Source organism: Platalea leucorodia (assembly GCF_965183815.1).
Source record: "Platalea leucorodia genome assembly, contig: HAP1_HAP1_SCAFFOLD_195, whole genome shotgun sequence".
Taxonomy (NCBI): Eukaryota; Metazoa; Chordata; class Aves; order Pelecaniformes; family Threskiornithidae; genus Platalea; species Platalea leucorodia.
Window position 1 is genome coordinate 89,287 of NW_028121361.1, and position 20,472 is coordinate 109,758.

The following is a 20,472-nucleotide window of genomic DNA, read 5'->3' on the forward strand; positions in this document are numbered from 1 at the left end:
GAGTAATTCAATGTGGGAGATATTTCTGGGCACCATCCAGTTCCCCTCCCTGCCCCCTACTCAATGGAGGGCTCCCCCCAGTTATGTGCCGTCCACAAACACGTCGAGGGTGAACTCTGTCCCATTGTCCAGGCCACCACTAAAGATGTCAGACAGCATTGGCCCCAGCACTTCTCCAGGAGGGACGCCTCTAGAAACTGGCCATCGGTTGGATTTTCTAACAAGGATCCTTATGTTCCCCCCAGCTGCCATGACATTTCAAAGCCAAAGGGCAGCAGCCTTGCAATGACAGCAGCCATTTCCCCCAGCCCCCTTGGGTGCATCCCCTCTGCTCCCAGGCACTTGCCTGTGTCCAGCTGGCACTAGTGCTCCCCAGCTGCAGCCTGCTCTCACATGGCTGAAGCTTTGCTACCCCAGAGGCTGCTGGGGGACTCAAGGCCCAGGGAGACTTGGGGGCAGATCTTACCAGGCAAGGGGTGGGGAAGTGAGGCAATGAGATCCTCAGCCTCTTCCATGCCTGTGCAAGGCCTTTTTGGACAGCACTGGTGGTTCAGGTAATTGAATCTTGCTGGGATTAATCTGTCCCTCACTGTCAGGAGGGTATCTCGGGCCAAATTAGCCTCAGATCCACACTTGGGACTTCATCTTGGGAAGAAGAGCGCAGGAGTGAGGAGCTCAGCCTCACACTGAAAAACTTTTCTTATCTCCAGGCTGAATGCTCATTGTTTTTTCCTCCCAACCATCACTAAGAACACAATCATTAAGAGCCTGGCTCTGTATTCTCCATGACCTCCTGGTAGGTACTAGCAGGCTGGGATGAGGTCCCCCCTCAGCCTTCCCTTCTCAAGGCTGGACAAGCCCAGCTCCGTCAGCCTCTCCTCACCAGCAAAGTGCTCCAGTCCCTGGCTGTCCTGAGGGGCCTTTGCTAAACCCAATCCAGCTTGCCAATATCTTTCCTGAATTAAGGATCTGAAATCTGGATGGAATATTCCAGAGAATCCCTTCCCTCCATCTCCTGGCCATGCTCCTGGTTGTACAGCCCAGGATGCTGGTGGCCTCCCTTGCTGCCAGGGCACACGGCTGCCTCCTGTCCAGCTCGCTGACCGCCAAGACCAGTCCCATTCCCTAACACATCGCCCCATTCCCTCCTCCCCTCAGCCCATGGAGAACACCAGCACAGCAGCACGGCCTTGTGGGGGGCAACTTCTTCAGGCTGTTCCTGACCTCAGCTTTGAAAAAGAGCCCAACCTCCAGACACCGGCACTGAGGAAATCCCCTTTTACTACAGAGATGTGACATGGGAGGCGAGCTGTACCATTGGGCCGGACAAATGTGCAAAGACCTTTGGGTCAGACAGACTGGGTTTGTGCCTCTGGAGACGCACACTGCATGCAGACATTCCTGGAGAAACACAGTTATCACAGATTAAATGCCCAAAGCACAGGAGGTTCCCCAGATACATTGGAAATCACTTGTGAAGAGACACGGGCAGCTCATTGCTGCTGAAAGACTGCAGATTGAATGAGCTTCTTCAGTGCGTCTTTGAGCTCCTGGTTCCTCATGCTGTAGATGAGGGGGTTCACTGCTGGAGGCACCACTGAGTACAGAACTGCCACCACCAGATCCAAGGATGGGGAGGAGATGGAGCGGGGCTTCAGGTAGGCAAACACTACAGTGCTGATAAACAGGGAGACCACGGCCAGGTGAGGGAGGCACGTGGAAAAGGCTTTGTGGCGTCCCTGCTCAGAGGGGATCCTCAGCACGGACCTGAAGATGTGCACATAGGACAGCATGATGAAAACAAAGCACACGAAGACCACAAAGACACTAACCACAAGAAGCATAATCTCCCTGAGGTAGGAGTGTGAGCAGGAGAGCTTGAGGATCTGAGGGATTTCACAGAAGAACTGGTCCACAGCATTGCCCTTGCAGATGGGGAGTGAAAATGTATTGGCCGTGTGCAGGAGAGAATTGAGAAACCCACTGCCCCAGGCAGCTGCTGCCATGTGGACACAAGCTCTGCTGCCCAGGAGGGTCCCATAGTGCAGGGGTTTGCAAATGGCAACATAGCGGTCATAGGCCATGATGGTGAGAAGAGAATACTCTGCTCCTACCAAGAAGGCAAAGAGAAAGATCTGGACAGCACATCCTGTGTAGGAGATGTCCCTGATGTCCCAGAGGGAATTGGCCATGGCTTTGGGGACAGTGGTGGAGATGGAGCCCAGGTCAACAACAGAGAGGTTGAAGAGGAAGAAATACATGGGTTTGTGGAGGTTCTGGTTGCAGGCTACAGCAGTGATGATGAGGCCATTGCCCAGGAGGGCAGCCAGGTAGATGGCCAGGAAGAAACAGAAGTGCAAGAGCTGCAGCTCCCGTGTGTCCGCAAAGGCTAGGAGAAGGAACTCAGTGATGGAGCTGGTGTTGGACATCTGCTGCCTCTGTGCACGGGGTCCTGTTCCTACAAGAAGAGTCAATAAAGCATTAGGGGATACTTTGAGCAAAATCAAAGCCTTTCTCCTACACCTTCACCCTGCTACACTACACCCCCCACCCTGCCTACTCCTTTTCCAGGAGACCTTCCTTCAGCTCAGTGGCTGCAGCTCTGGCTGAGCATAGTGTGGGGAGCAGGGCCTCTGCCCGCTGGCTGCTGAGGAGTCAGCCCTGCTCTGTAGCAGTGGGTTCATGGGAACGGTCAGGGCAAAGGTCAGTCCTGGTGTTCAACTTTCTCAGATGAAACTGCTCCTAACGCAGAAGGGCCTGTCAGCATCTGCACTCCCAGTGCTAAGGAACGGGGATAGCGGATGGCGGTTTGAAAGTGTTTGGAGTTTTTAAAGCTCCCCCCATCTCACCTGGGGAGTGTTCTTGGATGTCAGAAAATCTCAGCATTTCTGCTGCACTCAGGGAGAGCAGAGCGAGTCCTGTGAGGCAAAAGGATTGCCGGTGGCTTAGTGGAGGCTGAGGGGAGCTGGTCTGTCCCTCTGACGTGTTCCCTCCAAGCTGCCGTGGGCTTGTTCTTCATGAGATGGGGGCTGATCACACTCTTGTGTTACCCTGAAAAAAAAAAAAAAACAGACACTGCTGTGAGCAGAGGGATCCAGGGCAGACCATTAAACACCTCACCCTTTCTCAAGGTCTCAGCACGCCACTTCTAGCCAAGGACACACATAGCTCATTTCACAAACCCAAAAGAACGTTCTCTGTCATAGCATCTCTGCACTTCTCCATGAGGATTTCAGATAACACAAAGGTGCTATAGGACAGGTTTGCATCCTGGAGGGAAGTTGGGAAGGCAACCTCAGGGAGATAGCCAAGTCTCCTAATGATGGCATCTGATTAAGGGAAAACCAGCTTATTCTCCAGTCCCACAGACTGCATTGCACACAGCCACACAAGTTAGAAGGCGGCTAGGGACACATACTCCCATAGAAACACCTGCATGAAAGGACCCACAAAATCAGTGTGTGACTTTGCAGATGAAACTCCACCTCCCCAGGGATCCTGGCAGCAAGAATGACATAACAGTCACACAGACAAGTGGAGAAACAAGGCAAAATATACAGTGAGGGTGTGGCTGAGAGAGGCCAGGGCAGAGGCACTGGGGCACTCAGACAGCGTTCCCCTTCCCCAGCTGTGCACGCCACCTCCCAGACACCACCATTGCCGCGCAGCTGCTCTCAGCCCCTGCGCTCTGCAGAGGGAACTGGGCCCGTGGCTGCAGAGCTGCACCACGGCTCTGCTGGAGCTCTGGCTGCAGAGGAGTTGGTTCACGGCTTGGAGCCCCCAGCCCTGAGGGCAGAGGCTGTGGTGGGTGGGAGAGGAGGCAAGGGGGCTTGCTCAGAGGGAGGGGTCTGCATTGGGGGGGATCACATAGATATTTCTGAATTCTCCCTCCCACAGCACTTCTGGTTTTAGTTTCCTCTCATTCCCAGATCATATCCCTGCTGCCTGGAGATTTTCCTGCTGGGAGGTGTTTCCCTGTTCCGTGTCTTTTCCCTGTCAGTGCTTACAGACCCCATCCCAATGTCCGTGCACTCACCTTGGCCCCACAGAAACCTGCCTGTGTGCAGGGCAGTGGCTGGGTGCATGTTCCTGTTTGCAGGTGGAAAAGGGCAGGTCAGAAGAACCCTGATGGGTCCAGCAGAGGTGATGCTGGTGATGTCCATAGGCAGAGCAGTGGCTGAGGGCACTTTAGGAGGCTCCTATCAGGAGTTAATGATCACTCACTCAGCAGTCTCAGTGGCTTCTTCAAAGTTGACAGCTCCTTTTCCATTCATCCCTTTTCCACTACCCCCCCACTCCAAGTACAAAACTGAAAACACAAATTCAGGAAATCTGCATTATCTTTATGGCAACCCCTGCCAGGACCTTCTCCTTGAAACATCCCTTAGGAAATATTCTGGGGGTGATGTGGAGCTGTGAGCAGCCCTGACCCATGCAGCACTCTCTCAACAGCAGAAGGACCCTGCCCTACCAGGGGTCCCTTCTTCCACCCACAGATTCTCCCCACAGCGCTGTTGGGAGCTCCCCGGGCAGGCTGAGCACTGACCCTGGCACACAGACCGCTGGGGCACAGGGACCATGCTCTGAAGAACAGCCCTGGGCATCCCTGGCTGTGCACCCAGCTTAACATCCTTGCAGTCATCCCCGGAGGAAGGCAGCCATCACGCCCTGTTCCTCTGATGGTGCAGCAGGGAAAACCTTCACTGGAACATCTCTTCCTCCTCTACATTTGAGAAGCCATAAGATTCATCCTTAAAGATCTCACAGGCTGTGGGATGTAGCAGCTTTTCGAGATCCCTCCTGCAACTGCAGCTTCACTGTCCTGCTTCCAGGGACTTACCGTGTCAAGGGCTGTGAAGATTTCTCCCACAGTGAGCTCTGAGCATCCTCCCACTCCACACTGCCTTTACAGTCTCTCTGCCTCGCTCCTCTCCCCTTGCTGCCTGCAGGCAGTGCCCTCAGCCCTGCTGCCCTTTGCAGAGGAGCTGCTCCTGGGCAGAGCTGTCTCTCTGCAGGGCTGCCCACTTGCCATGAGCTGCCTCCATGCCAGGAGCCCAGCCCAGCTCAGCAGCAGAGGCCCAGCCCAAGGCATCACTTTCTCTGCCCCTCTGGGCTCCCTCCAGGTGTCCCTGGGGCTCTAAGGGCTGACAGCGCCTGAGAGGCAGCAGGGTCTCTCCTGGGGAGCGGGGGCTGACACAGACTGATGTCATCACTGCCTGTCCCTCTCTGAATGCTGGAGAGATGCATTTTAGAAGTGGCATTTTTCCCTACATGGCATGGTGGTCTACGAGACGTGTAAATGTTCTCATCCCTTTACCCCTCTCCCCATCACATTGCCAGGCAGGACACCTCGGCAGTGACAGGCAGAGTCATTTCCCCCCCAGTGCAGGGCAGGGATTCAGCTGAGCCCATAAGGTGTGCCCATAAGGTGTCTCCTCTCTGGTGAGGAGGCCAGAGACTGCAGTGGGGTCCAGATATCCCCCATGCACCCCACAGACCCACAGCACCTGGGATTCCTCTTGCTTCAGCTCAGGGTGCACAAAATAGGTGCCTGCAGACCAGCCCCTGCCCTCAGCACCCACTGGGATCCATGGGGATGGGGGGTGGCAGTCAGCTGCTCTCACACAAAGTCCCAGTGGCATTTGAGGTGCCAGGCGTGGTCCAAGACTTGTGGATGTGTCTGCAAGCTCTGATGGAGCATACCTGGGACACCCACACCTGCCTGAGCATCAGCTGTGGGGCTGGTGGGGAGGGTCCCTTGGCCACCTCACATTACACCCAATGTTTAGGGCATCTGAATGTCTGTCTGACCCACATTTCCATGGCAGCTGCTGGACTTTCAGCTGACCAAGAGGAGGAGTGCACGAGAAGGAGGGTCAGACCTGTCTTGCAGCACCATTCTCTGCACTCCCTAGAGCTCAGCTCACTGCAAAATTCAGGCACGTGCACATCCCTGCAGTGAAGGCACCTACCTTGTTTCAAGGCTCTATTTTAAATGGCATCAGAAAGGCCTCTAGTGCCATGCCAGGGGAGGCTGGGGTGCCCAGTGAAACTGCCTGTGGCTGGCAAACATGGCACAGGACCCCCAGGAAAGCCATGTCCCACTGGAGTGGGGTCTGGGCAGACACAGCAGGGCCTCCCAAAGGAGTCTGGTGCCTTTGTGCCAGCACCTGAATGCCAACACCCCGGTAAGAAGGCAAGGTCCATCTCGTCTACACCCACATGTGCTGCAAGACTGGGAGACGCATCACACCAGGGTCTCCACTCATATCCCGGTACTCTCAACCCCTGACAGTTCTCTTCTCCCCTCTCCTCTACCCACCTACCTGATGATACTGAAAAAACCCCATGCCACTGATGTCCACAGGCTGGCTGGAGTGTTGGCTTACCTCACCTAGGGACTTTCTCAGGGGTACCTTGTGTCCCTGGAGATTGGCACAAGGTGCTGCCGAGTCAGCTCAGGCAGCAAACTTCTCTCTTGCAAGGCCATCATGGCCCAGGCCTGTGTTTCTCTGCCTTGGGGACTGCAGGGTTTGTTGTCTTCATGAGCACCTCATTTCATCATTACATTGCCACCTGTCATCCTTCCCAGCACATCTTTGCTCTGAAGCAAAGCCTTTGGATATGCGGGGTCCTGGGTGCTTGGTTCCAGTTTTCTCCATGAGAAGCCTTTGCTGAGCTGCTGCATCCGGAGTGTGCACCAATGCCCTCAGCCTGGGACACAGGCAGGAGCATCTGGAGCCCCTTACTCCATCACAGAGCTTCTGAGGGAAACACTGCGGTGATGTGGTGGGACAGGTTGCACAGCGTTGGGTACTGTCATGGCTAGATACAGGCTCTTTAGGAGACACTGAGGGTGATTGATGACGGTGGGAGAATGAGACCGGGGCATGCCCTCTATGAAGGATGGGGCAGATCGAATGTATGGTGGGGCAGAAGACACATTGCGTGAGTGTTTGTGGGTGAGGAACAGAGGAGAAACCAGTGAAGGTGACATGAAGGTGGGAGTTAGAACCACTCAGTCAGGGTGAGGAAGGGGACAAAGTCTTCTGTAGGAAGTCTTCTGTATGAAGTCTTCTGTAGGAAGAGCCCAAGGAAGTCTCCAGATCAGCGACCCTTGCACTCACTGGACGGGCAAAGTGCGTGGGTGCAAACAGTCCCATGGGGTCCGGGAGAGTCTCGGGGTCAACTTCTTTTCCCAGCTGCCAAGCTGGCCGAGAGGGTGAGTCAGGGCCGGTCAGGGATGTTGAAGTGTCAGCCTTGGCTGTGGTGACCATGAAATAGTTGCATCCCTGTTCCCAAGGGATGTGAGGCAGGAGACCAGCAGAGCTCAGGTTTGGGATGTCTCTCTGAGAGAAGCAGACATTGCCCTGCTCAGAGCCCTGGTAGTACGAGATCCCATGGAGAGGAAGCTCTGAAAGGGAAAAACCTACAAAAGCTGAGAGGCCTTTAAGGACATCTTCCTCCGGGCACAGGAAGGGTCTGTCCTCATACGCAGGGAAACAACCCTTCACCTCAGGAAACCCACTGAGCTGAACAGGAACCTCATGGCTGAGCTCCAGTGCCAAAGGCAGCACGCAGGAGGTGGAAGCAGGGAGAGGCTCCAAAGGAGGAGTTTAGAAACGTTGTCAGGAGAAATAAGGATTGTGTTAGGTGAGTCAAAGCTCCCCAAAAGATCAAGCTTGCAAGGGATGTCAAGGGGCAACAAGGTAAGCTGCTACATCTTCCTTAACCATGACAAAACCACAGAAAGGTGAAGTGGGCCACTGCTGAATTTAGCAAGAGTAGATGCAGCTCGGTCTGAAGTACACGATGTCTTCTTTTCCTCTGTCTTCACCAGCAAGCTCTCCCAGGTCTTTGTGCCCTCAGGCAGGACTCAAGGAGGAAGAGAACAACCAGCAGTGGATGAGGATCAGGTCAGGGGCTCCTTAAGCAAACTCACCCCTTCGGAGTCTACTGAGCGGATGGGCTGCATCCAAGGGCGCTCTTTCTCTGCCGTCCCAGGATGGGCTGTTAGCAAGCAGAAGGCCAAGGGACATGACACTGGAGAGTGATCCATGACACCCTAGCTGAAACACCACGTGTCAGGTTTAGTGCAGCAGCCAAACGCAGAGGCATATGGAAATGCGTCAGGGTCCTACTGAGCACCTTCCTTGGTCATAGGGCAGTTGGGAAGTGGAAGAGGGAAAGGGGCTGAGCAGCAGTGATCCCTGCCTGGCTGGGTCTGCTTCTCACCCTGACCAGCATGGCCAGTGCAGGGCCACCCCATGGCCCCAGGGCACCACAGTCCCCTCGCTCTGCAGAGCAGCACTGCCAGCTCAGGACCCTGTGGGGAACGTGGCCAGGGGTGCAGGAACGGCCGGCCAGGCCAGCATGGACACACTGATGTGGGGAAAGGCTCCCTGGGGAGAAGGGGTGTCCAGGGAGAAGAGCAGGGCCCCAAGGCTGTGGAGGGGAGAAATAAAAAGAGCACCCCGTTCCTGTGTGTCCAGCTGGGGCAGGCTGCTGTGCTGCTGGGGCAGCAGGAGCTACCAGAGGAGCCCCAGGGCCAGGACCCTCGCGCTGTCCTGGGGAGCAGGACTGGCACAGGGGGGAAGCAGGCTGCTGGTGGTGGGGATCTCCTGAGCATGACGACAGGAGGGACACTGTCACAGCCCTCTGTTTCCTGCTGTCATGGCCAGCCTCCAGGCCTGGGGCTGCTGGGGAGGCTGAGACACCTCTCTGCCCTGTAAAAGCTGCTGTGGCCTTCAGAGGGGCTGGGGCTGTGGGGTGAGTGCCCAGAGCTCTGCAGCACCCTGTGGCTGGCATTGCCATGGGGCCAGCCCAGACTGGGCTGCTCTCCTGGGATGGGATGGGGAGAGGGCAGAGGAGGTGGGGAGAGCTGGGGAGGGGCTGGGCTGGAAAGTTCCAAGGAAACGAAAACACCAGCGTACAGCTCAGCTGTGTGAGTGTGGAGGGTGGGGGCACGCAGCAGTGTCCTCACAGAGCCAGGCCTGGCAGAGACCTGAAGGGCCAGCAGAGCAGGACCCGGTCTGTGCCATAGTCCCTGCACACCGTGAGCAAGCTGCCCCAGGGCGATCATCACAGACCTCCACCTATTCTCTCTTCAAAAACCTCTCCAAGGGAAAGATTCAGTGAGCCATAGAATAAATCGTGTCTGAAGAGAGCCCTGAATATCATCTTGCCTCACTCTCTGCTCAAGGCAGGGTGAACCAGATGAGGCTGTTCAAGGCCTCCGCCCAGCTTTGCATCATCCAGAAAGGAGCTGAAAGTGCGCTCCATCGCATCACACAGGGGGATAATAAAGACGTTCAACAGTGTTGGCCCAAGTGCTGGTCACTGAGGGATGCCAACAGCAGCTGGCTGCACAGAGGACTTTGTACAGCTGGTGACATGTGGGCTTGATCATCCATCCAGCTTCCCACCCAATGTCCACTTCTTCAGCCCAGGTAGCACTAATCTGGCTATAAGGACACCACAAGAGACCAAGGCCTTGCAAAATTGCATGTACACAACACGCCTTTCTTTCCCCTGCCCTTTTTGGTTCAGCAATCCCTTTCTTGTCCTTCAAGTGCCTGGAAATGGCTGCAGGAGGACGTGTCCCATCCCCTTCCCAGGGACAGAGGTAGGCTGACCAGCCTGTAATTCTGCCAAATCTTGTTCCTCCCCTTCTTGAAGATGGGATTGGCATCTGCCTTTTCCAGGGACCCCAGAACCTCTCTGATGGCTCTGGCACTTTTGAGCGCACAATCCAGAATCGCGGGCAAGGGTGACTTAGCAGACAGGAGCCCTTGCAAGGAGCCTGTCTGAGGCGGGTGAGATGAATCTCGCTGGTCCAGTGGGGTTTGTTCCTGGAGTCACAGACAGAAAGGGCAGGGTTCTGTCAGGCGTCCACATCTAAGCTGGCCTCATGGACTCCTTATGCACCCAGGAGTGTTCAGAGACACAGTCTTTCCCTCTTACACACAGAGGGAGGGCACTGAAGGAGTCATAGGGACTCTCTGGCCTCCTGCTGCCACTGCCAGAGCCTGGGAGGCACCTCAGCCCTGTGGTGTATCGCCCTGCTCTGCATTCATCTGAGATGCCCCTCGGCATGAGGAATGGACACAGGGACCTCGGCTCAAGGAAGCACATCCCAGTGCTGCATTCAGGTGGTTTCCCAGGGGATGTTACTCCCAACGTGAAGTGACCTGGAGGCTCCATCCGTCCCACAGGCCTTCATGGAACCCCAAGGAAGAGCTGATGGCATTTGTGCTCACTCAGGTTCATCTCAGCTCACGTACATGATGTGCATGCTTACATCTCCTCTGTACAACGCAAACATGGACTTCTGACCTACTCCTTTGGTGACCTTCCATGGAAGGACAAAGAACCTCTGCCAGCTGGGGTGAAAGGCCAGTGCTGGCAATGGTGGTTGTGAGGGGCTAGTGCAGGATGATTGCCCTGGGGTGTCCAGCGAACACAGGCACAGACCAGACCCTTCTCTGCTGGTCCTTCAGGTCTCTCTCAGGAGGCCTGGCTGTGTGAGGACGCTGCTGTGGGCTCCAACCCTGCACACTCACATTCTTTAGCTGTACATTGATGTTTTCATCTGTGGGCTGCTTTCTTGGGCATGTTCTTGAGAGAATCTTTGGAGGAAGACCTAAGCCTTCAGGCACTGCCCTGAGGAGGTCACCTTTCTTTATGGAAATGCTGTTATGGAGGCCAGCTCTGTCACAGAAGTGCCCATTGCCTGTCCCTGCCTGCGGTCACAGGACTACCACGCAGCACGACTGTGACCAAGCTGCCAGAGCACTCAGGGCTGACACAAACGCAAGGGATCAGGAAGAGAGTGTGGAAGTGGCAAGAGAACAGCTCTGGAAGACCAAGCGATGGTGCTCCCTGGCAGTGCTGCCATGCTGGGACTCTTTTCCCCTCCACCCATGCACACAGGAACTGTCCTTGCAGCTCCAAAAAAAGCCCTTGGAAGAAGGATGTAAGGAAAAAAACTGTTGCTGCAGGGTCCTTTATTTTCTTTAAAAACACAGGGAGCAAGGCTCCTCATTTACACAACTCCTCGGTCAGAAAAGCAAAGCAGACAGTGAATTAGAAAGAAGATGACAACATTATCACAACAAAAAAACCACCGCCAACAACAAAAAACACAGAAGACAGGCTGGGCCTGTAACGAGCTACAATATAACTGCTATGCAGAAGCAGTTTATTGCTTCAGAAAACCATCTAGTTATCAGTTTCCACACTGCACGCTTGAGGTCCTGGTTCCTTATGCTGTAGATGAGGGGGTTCACTGCTGGAGGCACCACCGAGTACAGAACTGCCACCACCAGTTCCAGGGATGGGGAGGAGATGGAGGGAGGCTTCAGGTAGGCAAACATGCCACTGCTCATAAACAGGGAGACCACAGCCAGGTGAGGGAGGCACGTGGAAAAGGCTTTGTGGCGTCCCTGCTCAGAGGGGATCCTCAGCACGGCCCTGAAGATCTCCACAGAGGACAGCACAATGAAAACAAAACATCCCAAAAAAAGAAAACCACTACCCACAAGAAGCCCAACTTCCCTGACGTGGGAGTGTGAGCAGGAGAGCTTGAGGATGTGGGGGATTTCACAGAAGAACTGGTCCACAGCATTGCCTTGGCAGAGTGGGAGTGAAAATGTATTGGCAGTGTGCAGGAGAGAATAGAGGAACCCAGTGCCCCAGGCAGCTGCTGCCATGTGGACACAAGCTCTGCTGCCCAGGAGGGTCCCGTAATGCAGGGGTTTGCAGATGGCAACATAGCGGTCGTAGGCCATGATGGTGAGAAGCCAATACTCTGCTGAAATAAAAAATGCTAACAGAAAGACTTGGACAGCACATCCCATGTAGAAGATGGCCCTGGTGTCCCAGAGGGAATTGGCCATGGCTTTGGGGACAGTGGTTGAGATGGAGCCCAGGTCAAGAAGAGAAAGGTTGAGGAGGAAGAAGTACATGGGGGTGTGGAAGCAGTGGTCACAGGCGATGGCAGTGATGATGAGGCCGTTGCCCAGGAGGGCAGCCAGGTAGATGGCCAGGAAGAGCCAGAAGTGCAAGAGCTGCAGCTCCCGCCTGTCTGTGAATGCCAGGAGGAGGAACTGGGTGATGGAGCTGCTGTTGGACATTTACTTCCGCTGGGTATGGGCACTGTAATAGGAGGAAAAGACAGTGACAAGTCAGGGAGACTTCTCTGAGCAAAATCAAAGCCATATCTCATACACCCTCGCCCTGCTACATGCAGATGCCCTTTTCCTTTTCTAGCAGACCTTCCTTCAGCTCTGCGGCTGGAGCCCTGGTTGGTGTTGGCTGAATGTGCCATGAGGAGCAGGGGCTCTGCCCGCTGGCTGCCGAGGGGTCAGCCCTGCTCTGCAGCAGTGGGTTCATGGGAAGAGTGGGGCCAGGGGCCAGTCCTGGTGTTCGACCTTGTCTTATGAAACCGCTCCTAGTGCAGAAGGGCCTGTCAGCATCTGCACTCCCAGTGATAAGGAACTGAGGTGGCAGAAGGCAGGTTGAGAGGTTTGGGTTTTTGACAGCTCCTCCTCCCCTCGCACCCAGGGGAGTGTTCTTGGATGTCAGAAAGCCTCAGCATTTGTGCTGCACTCAGGGAGAACAGAGGGAGTCCTGCGAGGCAAGAGGAGTGCCTGTGGCTTGGTGCAGAATAAGGGGAGCTGGTTTGTCCCTCCGTCTGGCTCCCAGCTGCCCTGGGTTTGCCCCTTTCAGAGGTGGAGGGTGATCACAATCCCATATTACCCTGAAAAGCCACCAAGCACTGCTGAGAACAGAGGGATCTACCTCAGACCATTAAATATTTCGCCCTTTCTCAACATCTCACCACCCCACTTCTAGCCAGGGACACACAGGGCTCATTTCACCAAGGCATAAACATTTCCTCCATTGCAGCATCTCTACACTTCTGCACAGGGCTTTCAGGTAAAAAAAGGGTTCTAGGGGACAGGTTTGCATCCCGGAGGGAAGCTCACAGCTTGGAAGGAATCCTCAAGGCAATAGCCAAGTGTCCTAATGATGGCACTTGAGTGAGGGAGATTCAGCTCATACCCCAGCCCCACAGATTGCATTGCCCACAGCCTCAGAGGTTAGATGAAAGTTGGGACGTGTTCCCATGGACACAAATGCATGAAAGGACCCACAAAATCAGTGTGTGACTCTGCAGCTGAAACTCCACCTCCTCAGAGAGCCTGGCAGCAAGAATGAAAGAACAATAACACAGACAAGTTGAAACACAAAGAAAAACACAGTGAGGGTGTGGCTGAGAGAGGCCAGGGCAGAGGCAGTGGGGCACTCAGACAGCGTTCCCCTTCCCCAGCTGTGCACGCCACCTCCCAGACACCACCATTGCCGGGCAGCTGCTCTCAGCCCCTGCGCTCTGCAGAGGGAACTGGGCCCGTGGCTGGAGAGCTGCACCACGGCTCTGCTGGAGCTCTGGCTGCAGAGGAGGTGGTTCACGCCTTGGAGCCCGCAGCCCTGAGGGCAGAGGCTTTGGTGGGTGGGAGAGGAGGCAAGGGGGCTTGCTCAGAGGAAGGGGTCTGCATTGGAGGGGATCTTACAGAATTTTCTAAATTCTTCCTCCCACAACATTTTTGATTTTAGTTTCCTCTCATTCCCAGATCATATCCCTGCTGCCTGGAGATTTTCCTGCTGGGAGGTGTTTCCCTGTGCCATGTCTTTTCCCTGTCAGCAATCACAGACCCATCCCAACCTCTGTGCACTCACCTTGGCCCGACAGAAACCTGCCTGTTTGCAGGGCACTGGCTGGGTGCATGTTCCTGTTTGCATGTAGAAGAAACGACAGGTCCCTAACCCCAATGTGTCCAGCAGAGGTGATGCTGGTGCTGTCCATAGGCAGAGGAGTGACTGAAAACACATCAGGAGACTCCTGGAAGACCTACTGATCACTCAAATTTACAGTTCAGCAGTCTCAGTGACTTGTCAAAATTAAGATCTCCTTTATCATTTGTCTCTTCCCATTCCCCAAGAGCAGGAAATTAAAACACAGACTCAGGAAAGTTCCTTATCTTTAGAGTAATTCTTGTCTTGCTCTTCTCCTTGAAACCTCCTCTTGGAAATATTCTGGAAATGAGCTGAAGCTCTGAGCAGCCCTGACCCACACAGCACCCTCTTAACAGCAGAAGGACCCTGCCTTGCTGGGGGTCACTCTTTCCACCCACAGCTTCTCCCTGCAGAACCATGAGGAGCTCCCCGGGCAGGCTGAGTGCTGACCCTGGCAGGCGGCAGAGTCCCTGCCCCAGCACACAGCTCCCAGGGGTGCAGGGACCCTGCTCGGAAGGACAGCCCTGGGCACCCCTGGCTGCACACCCACCTTCACAGCGCTGCAGCCATCCCTGGGAGAAGGCAGCTGTCATGCCCTGTCCCTCTGATGGTGCAGCAGGGAGTCCCCGCCCTGGAGCATGTCCTCCTCCTGTGCGCTAGAGAAACCCTGAGAGTTGTATTTACAGATACCATAAGCTGCGGGGTTTTGCCAGCTTAAGGAAAGCACTCAGCAAAAAGCAGCAGCATTGTCTTGTAGCCAGAGACTTACCATGTAGGGGGCTGTGATGATCTCTCCCCCAGTGAGCTCTCAGCATCCTCCCACTCCAGGTTTTTTTTTAAACTCTCTCTGCCTCACTCCTCTCCCCTCGGTGCCTGCAGGCAGTGCCCTCAGCCCTGCTGCGCTTTGCAGAGGAGCTGCTCCTGGGCAGAGCTGTCTCTCTGCAGTGCTGCCCACTTGCCATCAGCTCCCTCCATCCCAGGAGCCCAGCCCAGCTCAGCAGCAGAGGCCCAGCCCAAGGCACCACTTTCTCTGCCCCTCTGGGCTCCAGGGGAACCTGCTGTGAAACAGGCTGAAATCATCTCTGATGTTCCCTCCCTCAGCTGGGGAAAGAGATTTATTCCCAGCACTGTCGTTTCTCTTTCCAGAGTCAGGTTTAGGTCCTATAATCACTTTTCCTTGTCTCAGCATTAGACAGGACACCCAGACAGTCACAGGGAGGGATTTCCTTTACCTCTGCTGAGGGAGGGGGTTCAGCAGAGTCAGCTGAGGCATCTCATCCTGGGTCTGTAGTCCTGGGGCTGGAAAGGCTCTCAGCTCACTCCCTTGCAGACCACAGACCCACAGAAGCTGGGATTCCTCTTGCCTCAGTTCAGGTGGGCACAAAATGGGCACCTGCATGTGAGCTCCTTGTCTCAGCTCCCATGGTGCTAATGGAGATGGAGACCAGGAGTGAGCAGTTCAGACACAAACACCTGGTGACATTTGGGGTTCAGGAAGTGGTCCAAGATGCATCTGTTACTCTGTAGAAGGAAGAGCTGGACATGGATATGAAAGCCAATGTCAGCCGTGGCCGTCACGACCATGAAATAGTGGGGTCTCACCTGCCCAGGGGAAGGAGAAGAGAAGAGTGCACAGAGGAGCAGACTTTGGCCTAGTCTTGTGATTTCTAGTGGGGGAGTCCATGTCAGCAGCACAGAAGGGCAGCAGAGCTCAGTACAGCTGGTCTTCAAGGACAGTGTCTTTCATGTAGCAGGCTGCGCATACCAATAGTCAGGAAAACAAGCAGAGCTATCAGGAGAGAAGCTTGGGGAAACAGGAAACTCATGGGGAAGCTCCATAGCAAAAAAGGAAGCATCCAAGAGGTGGATGCTAGGATGAAAACAAAGGAGGAATTCAGAAATACGGTTGGTTTGAGAAAAACCAGAGCTCCCATAGCGCTGACACTTGCAAGGGAGTTCAAGGGCACAACGATGAGCTGGTACTACTTCAGGAACAGTGAAAGAAGAAATAAAGCTCATGTGTGGCCACTGCTGAATTTGCGAAGAGTAGGTGTAGATAGGTGTGAGGCACTCTTGGCCTTTATCTTCGCCAGCAAGGTCTCTCACTTTCATGTGCCTAAGAGGCAGAACCCCAGAAACCCAGCCGTGGATAGAGACCAAGTCAGGAGTTACATGGGTAACCTCAACCCTTAGTAGTCCATTGGAGCAGACGGGATGAATCCAAGGCTGTTGAGAGACCAGGCCGATGTCATAGCAGGGCTACTCTGATACATTTTGGAAGGTCATCACGACTGGAGAAAGCCAAAAGCAAATGTAGCATACAGCTTCTCAAAAGACCCAAGGGCTGAGCAGAGGAACTATAGGCTGCAGTGACGGAGGCCAGGAGCTGCGTGGCTGGGCAGCAGCTCTGTGGAAATGGCTCTGCTGCTCCCTGAGTTTCATCAGGCAAGACAGGAGCCAGCAGCAAAGGCGGCCAACAGCATGCTGGGCTGTATGAGCAGGAGCAGAGCCAGAAAAAGTGATTCTCCCCCTCTGCCCAGCGCCTTTTACCCCACACCCTGCACAATGGCAGTGAGACAATGGCAAACAGGAACCAGTTCACTGGAGGACCACTGAGGTGGTAATCCCCCAATTCTCCTTCAAGTGTTTGTGTGATTTCCCTAAGAAGATCAGTATCTACAACAACAATGACAAAAGCATTAATCTGCCTAAATATCAATATCTGCAGGGGAGCAATGTGCATCTGTGGCAGCCCCTCTGGGCAATGCCAATGGGATCAGTATTTGCAATAGACAGCACGATCCCCAGTCCACAGGTTTGAAGGGGTTCAGATGAAGGGTGGTCTTGCAAAAGTCACCCTCTGTGTCCCCTACTGGCATGGACACTGTTGGTTTCCCTCTCCAGAGAGTGGCAGAGGCTGGATCCCCTTCTCAGGCCAGATTCCTTGCCAGGAAGCCACAGCCATGGGGGGAGCTTACTGGAAGTTCACTCGGCATCCATTTTAATTGATTTGGTGCTTTTCTGTGACTACACTTTCTGCCCAGAAGGTCATAACAAGACAACAATTTCCTAAGTGATGGTCATAAAGGCCCAGTTATTGCCAAGAAAGCTCACCATGAGCTCTGGCGGGAGCTAGGAGGATTGTAATATTCACCAGGAAGATCCAGGAAGCTCAAGGCCTCTTCTGAAGAGTGAGTGGCCCTGAGCAGCAGTGATTGGCCATGTGTAGGTCTAGGACAGGGGGTCAGGGGGATTTCAGGGAGAAACAGGCTGATGGCTGATGGTGTTAGCAAATCCTTACAACCATGTCTGAGCCCCAAAATGGAAAGCAGTGAATGTCTGCAGGTGAAAGAGGAGGAGGAGGAGGATTGTCCTGGGAATAAAGCAGGAAGGAAGGTCCCTCCTGTGCCAAGCAGGGATGATACAGACATTTCCATCTTGTGTGCATGCCTCAGGCTGGCAGATGGGGAATGCCCACTGCTGGGGGTGGCTGTGCTCAGTCATCCACATGAGCTGACCTTGCTGACCAGCACCTTTGGGTACAACCTCTCCAGTCCCATGGACTGGTAAGGGTGTGGTTTGCCAAAGCAACCCCTGGCTTGATCCCCATCTACCAGTGGCTGTTCCTTTCCAGAGTCCTGCCTCAAAGCTCAAAGGCCTGGGAGACCTTGCTGGTGGAAACTCAGGCAAGGAGGACATAGATCTATCTACACCTACTCTTACTAAATTCAGCAGTGGTCCCCCATTCTCTCTGTTTCTTCTTTAAGCGTTGCTGATGTAGCAACAGCTCATCTTGGTTCCCGTTGCATTCCCTTTCCAGGTTCAACTGAGTTTTTGTGAGGATCATTGCTGTGCTTGAAGGATGCTGTCCTTGAAGACAAGGTGTATCCGGGCACATTGTGAAAATGAGCGGTCTGTTCCTTGGCTGTACCATCATGGGTGCGATGTGCTTTGTGTTCACACAATGCCTGCAGCTGCTGGGTAGAGGAGGAGCAGACCTTGCCTCTCTGATGGCATCTGATGGCTGATACCTCTGACTGACGGCATCAGTCACTGGCACACAGGCAGCAAATCGCACTCCCTGCAATGCCATCTGGGCTGTCTGTCACACACCCGCCCTGAATGGGAATTGCTTTCCTGGAGGTCCTCTGCTCTTCCTGCAAGCCCTGGCATCTCCTGTAGCTCTGTGGGCCTGGATTTGAACATTAAATTGCGTTGCTGCCCTAAATTCTGTTAGGCAATGTGGGGCTGAACCTGAGACAACTGGCAATGTAGTTAGTGGAGACCTGGTAAATACAGCGGAAGGAGAAGAGGGAGACTGAGCTCTCCCTATGGCGCATCCCTCCAGTTGTTCAGATGAATAACTCTGTAAGCTGCCCTGAACATAATAAGTTCAACTGCCCTTCTTTTGGGCATCAGCTCTCCTTTCAGAAGGCCAAAGGAAATTCTCAACAGCCTCCAAGAGGATGCCCCCAGATCCTGCCCTGTCTGTATGAGCTGCTCCATTTCAGTTTACAGTTCCCTGCCCATGTCTTGGACCACCCCTGGCACCTCAAATGTCACCAGACATTTGCATCTCACTCCTCGCATCCCTCTCCAATGATGAGCATGGGAGCTGAGACAGGCCACTCACATGCAGGTGCTTGTGTTCTGCACAGCTGAAATGAGGCAAGAGGAATCCCACCTCTGCTGGGTTTGTGGCAGGCATGGGAGGGAGCTGAGTCCCTTTCCACCACCAGCACTACAGATCCTGATTGAGATGCCTCGATTGACTCTGTGAATCCCTTCTTTCAGAAAGTGTAAATTTTTCTGTCACTATCTAGGTGTCCTGTCTAATGATGGGACAAGGAAAGGTGATTCTCATGTCCAAATCTTTTCCTGATAGGAGAAATGACAGTGCTAGGAATACTTGTCTCCCCTCAGCTGAGAGGGAACATGAGTGATGCCTTCAGCCTGTTTCACAGCAGGTTCCCCTGGAGCCCCAGGGACACCTGGAGGGAGCCCAGAGGAGCAGAGAAAGTGGTGCCTTGGGCTGGGCCTCTGCTGCTGAGCTGGGCTGGGCTCCTGGGATGGAGGGAGCTGCTGGCAAGTGGGCAGCACTGCAGAGAGACAGCTCTGCCCAGGAGCATCTCCTCTGCAAAGCGCAGCAGGGCTGAGGGCACTGCCTGCAGGCACCGAGGGGAGAGAAGTGAGGCAGAGAGAGTTTAAAAAAAAAACTGGAGTGGCAAGACGCTGAGAGCTCACCAGCAGAGAAATCTTCACAGATAGAAAGTCTGTGGCTGCAGGGCATTGCATCTGCAGATCCTGGAGGGATCTCCTAAAGCTGGCATGTCGCACAGGCTGCAAGATTTGTAAGTACCACTCTCAGAGATTCTCTGGTGTAGAGGCAGAGGATGTGCTCCAGAGCAGGGACTCCCTCCCCCCATCAGAGGGAAAGAGCAGGATGGCTGCCTTCTCCCAGGGATGGCTGCAGGGGTGTGAAGGTGGGTGTGCAGCCAGGGGTGCCCAGGGCTGTCCTTCCGAGCAGGGTCCCTGCAGCCCAGGGGGCTGTGTGCTGGGGCAGGGACTCTGCTGCCTGCCAGGGTCAGCACTCAGCCTGTCCGAGGAATTCACCACGGTGCTGCAGGGAGAAGCTGTGGGTGGAAGGAGCAGCCCCCAGCAAGGCAAGGTCCTTCTGCTGTTGAGAGGGTGCTGCATGGGTCAGGGCTGCTCACAGGCCCAGATCAACCCCAGAATATTTCCAAGGGGATATCTCAAGGAGAAGATCAAGGCAGGGATTAGTAGAATGATAAGGAGGTTTCCTGAGTCTGTCTTTTGAGTTTCCTGTTCCAGGGGGGTAGGGAAGGGGAGAGAAAAAGATCAATGGAAAAGGATCTCTGAAGTTTTAATAAGTCACTGAGACTCCTGAACTGCAATACTGAGTGATCAGTAGGTCTGTCAGAAGCCACGTAACATGCCTTCAGCCACTGCTCTGCCTATGGACAGCACCAGCATCACCTCTGCTGGACCCATCAGGGTTCTTCTGACCTGCCCTTTTCCACCTGCAAACAGGAACATGCACCCAGCCAGTGCCCTGCAAACAGGCAGGTTTCTGGAGGGCCAGGGTGAGTGCACAGAGACTGGGATGAGGTCTGTGAGCACTGACAGGGAAAAGACATGGGACAGGGAAACACTTCCCAGGGTGAGAATCTTCAGGCAGCAAGGATATGATCTGGGAATGAGAGGAAATAAAATCCAGAAGTATGTAGGAGGCGGAACGCAGAAAACTCCATTTGATCCCTTCCAGTGCAGACCCCTTCCTCTGAGCAAGGCCCCTTGCCTCCTCTCCCACCCACCACAGCCTCTGCCCTCAGGGCTGGGGGCTCCAAGGCGTGAACCTCCTCCTCTGCAGCCAGAGCTCCAGCAGAGCCGTGGTGCAGCTCTGCAGCCACGGGCCCAGTTCCCTCTGCAGAGCACAGGGGCTGAGAGCAGCTGCCCGGCAATGGTGGTGTCTGGGAGGTGGCGTGCACAGCTGGGGAAGGGGAACGCTGTCTGAGTGCCCCAATGCCTCTGCCCTGGCCTCTCTCAGCCACACCCTCACTGTCTTTTGCCTTGTCTCTCCACTGGTCAGTGTGATTGCTATTGTTATCTTGTTCTTGCTGCCAGGCTCTCTGGGGAGGTGGAGTTTCAGCTGCA

The 20,472-nt window shown here is 54.5% G+C and overlaps 1 protein-coding gene across 1 annotated transcript; it reads right to left on the bottom strand.

Annotated features, from left to right (window-relative positions):
- Positions 1-1,493: 1,493 nt before the first annotated feature.
- On the bottom strand, positions 1,494-12,134 carry LOC309603774 (olfactory receptor 14J1-like; the record flags this gene model as incomplete). Its single annotated transcript, XM_082338686.1, has 2 exons — positions 1,494-2,204; positions 11,910-12,134. 2 exons carry the CDS (start codon positions 12,132-12,134, stop codon positions 1,494-1,496), a joined length of 936 nt encoding a protein of 311 aa, XP_082194812.1.
- Between the last annotated feature and the right edge of the window lie 8,338 nt (positions 12,135-20,472).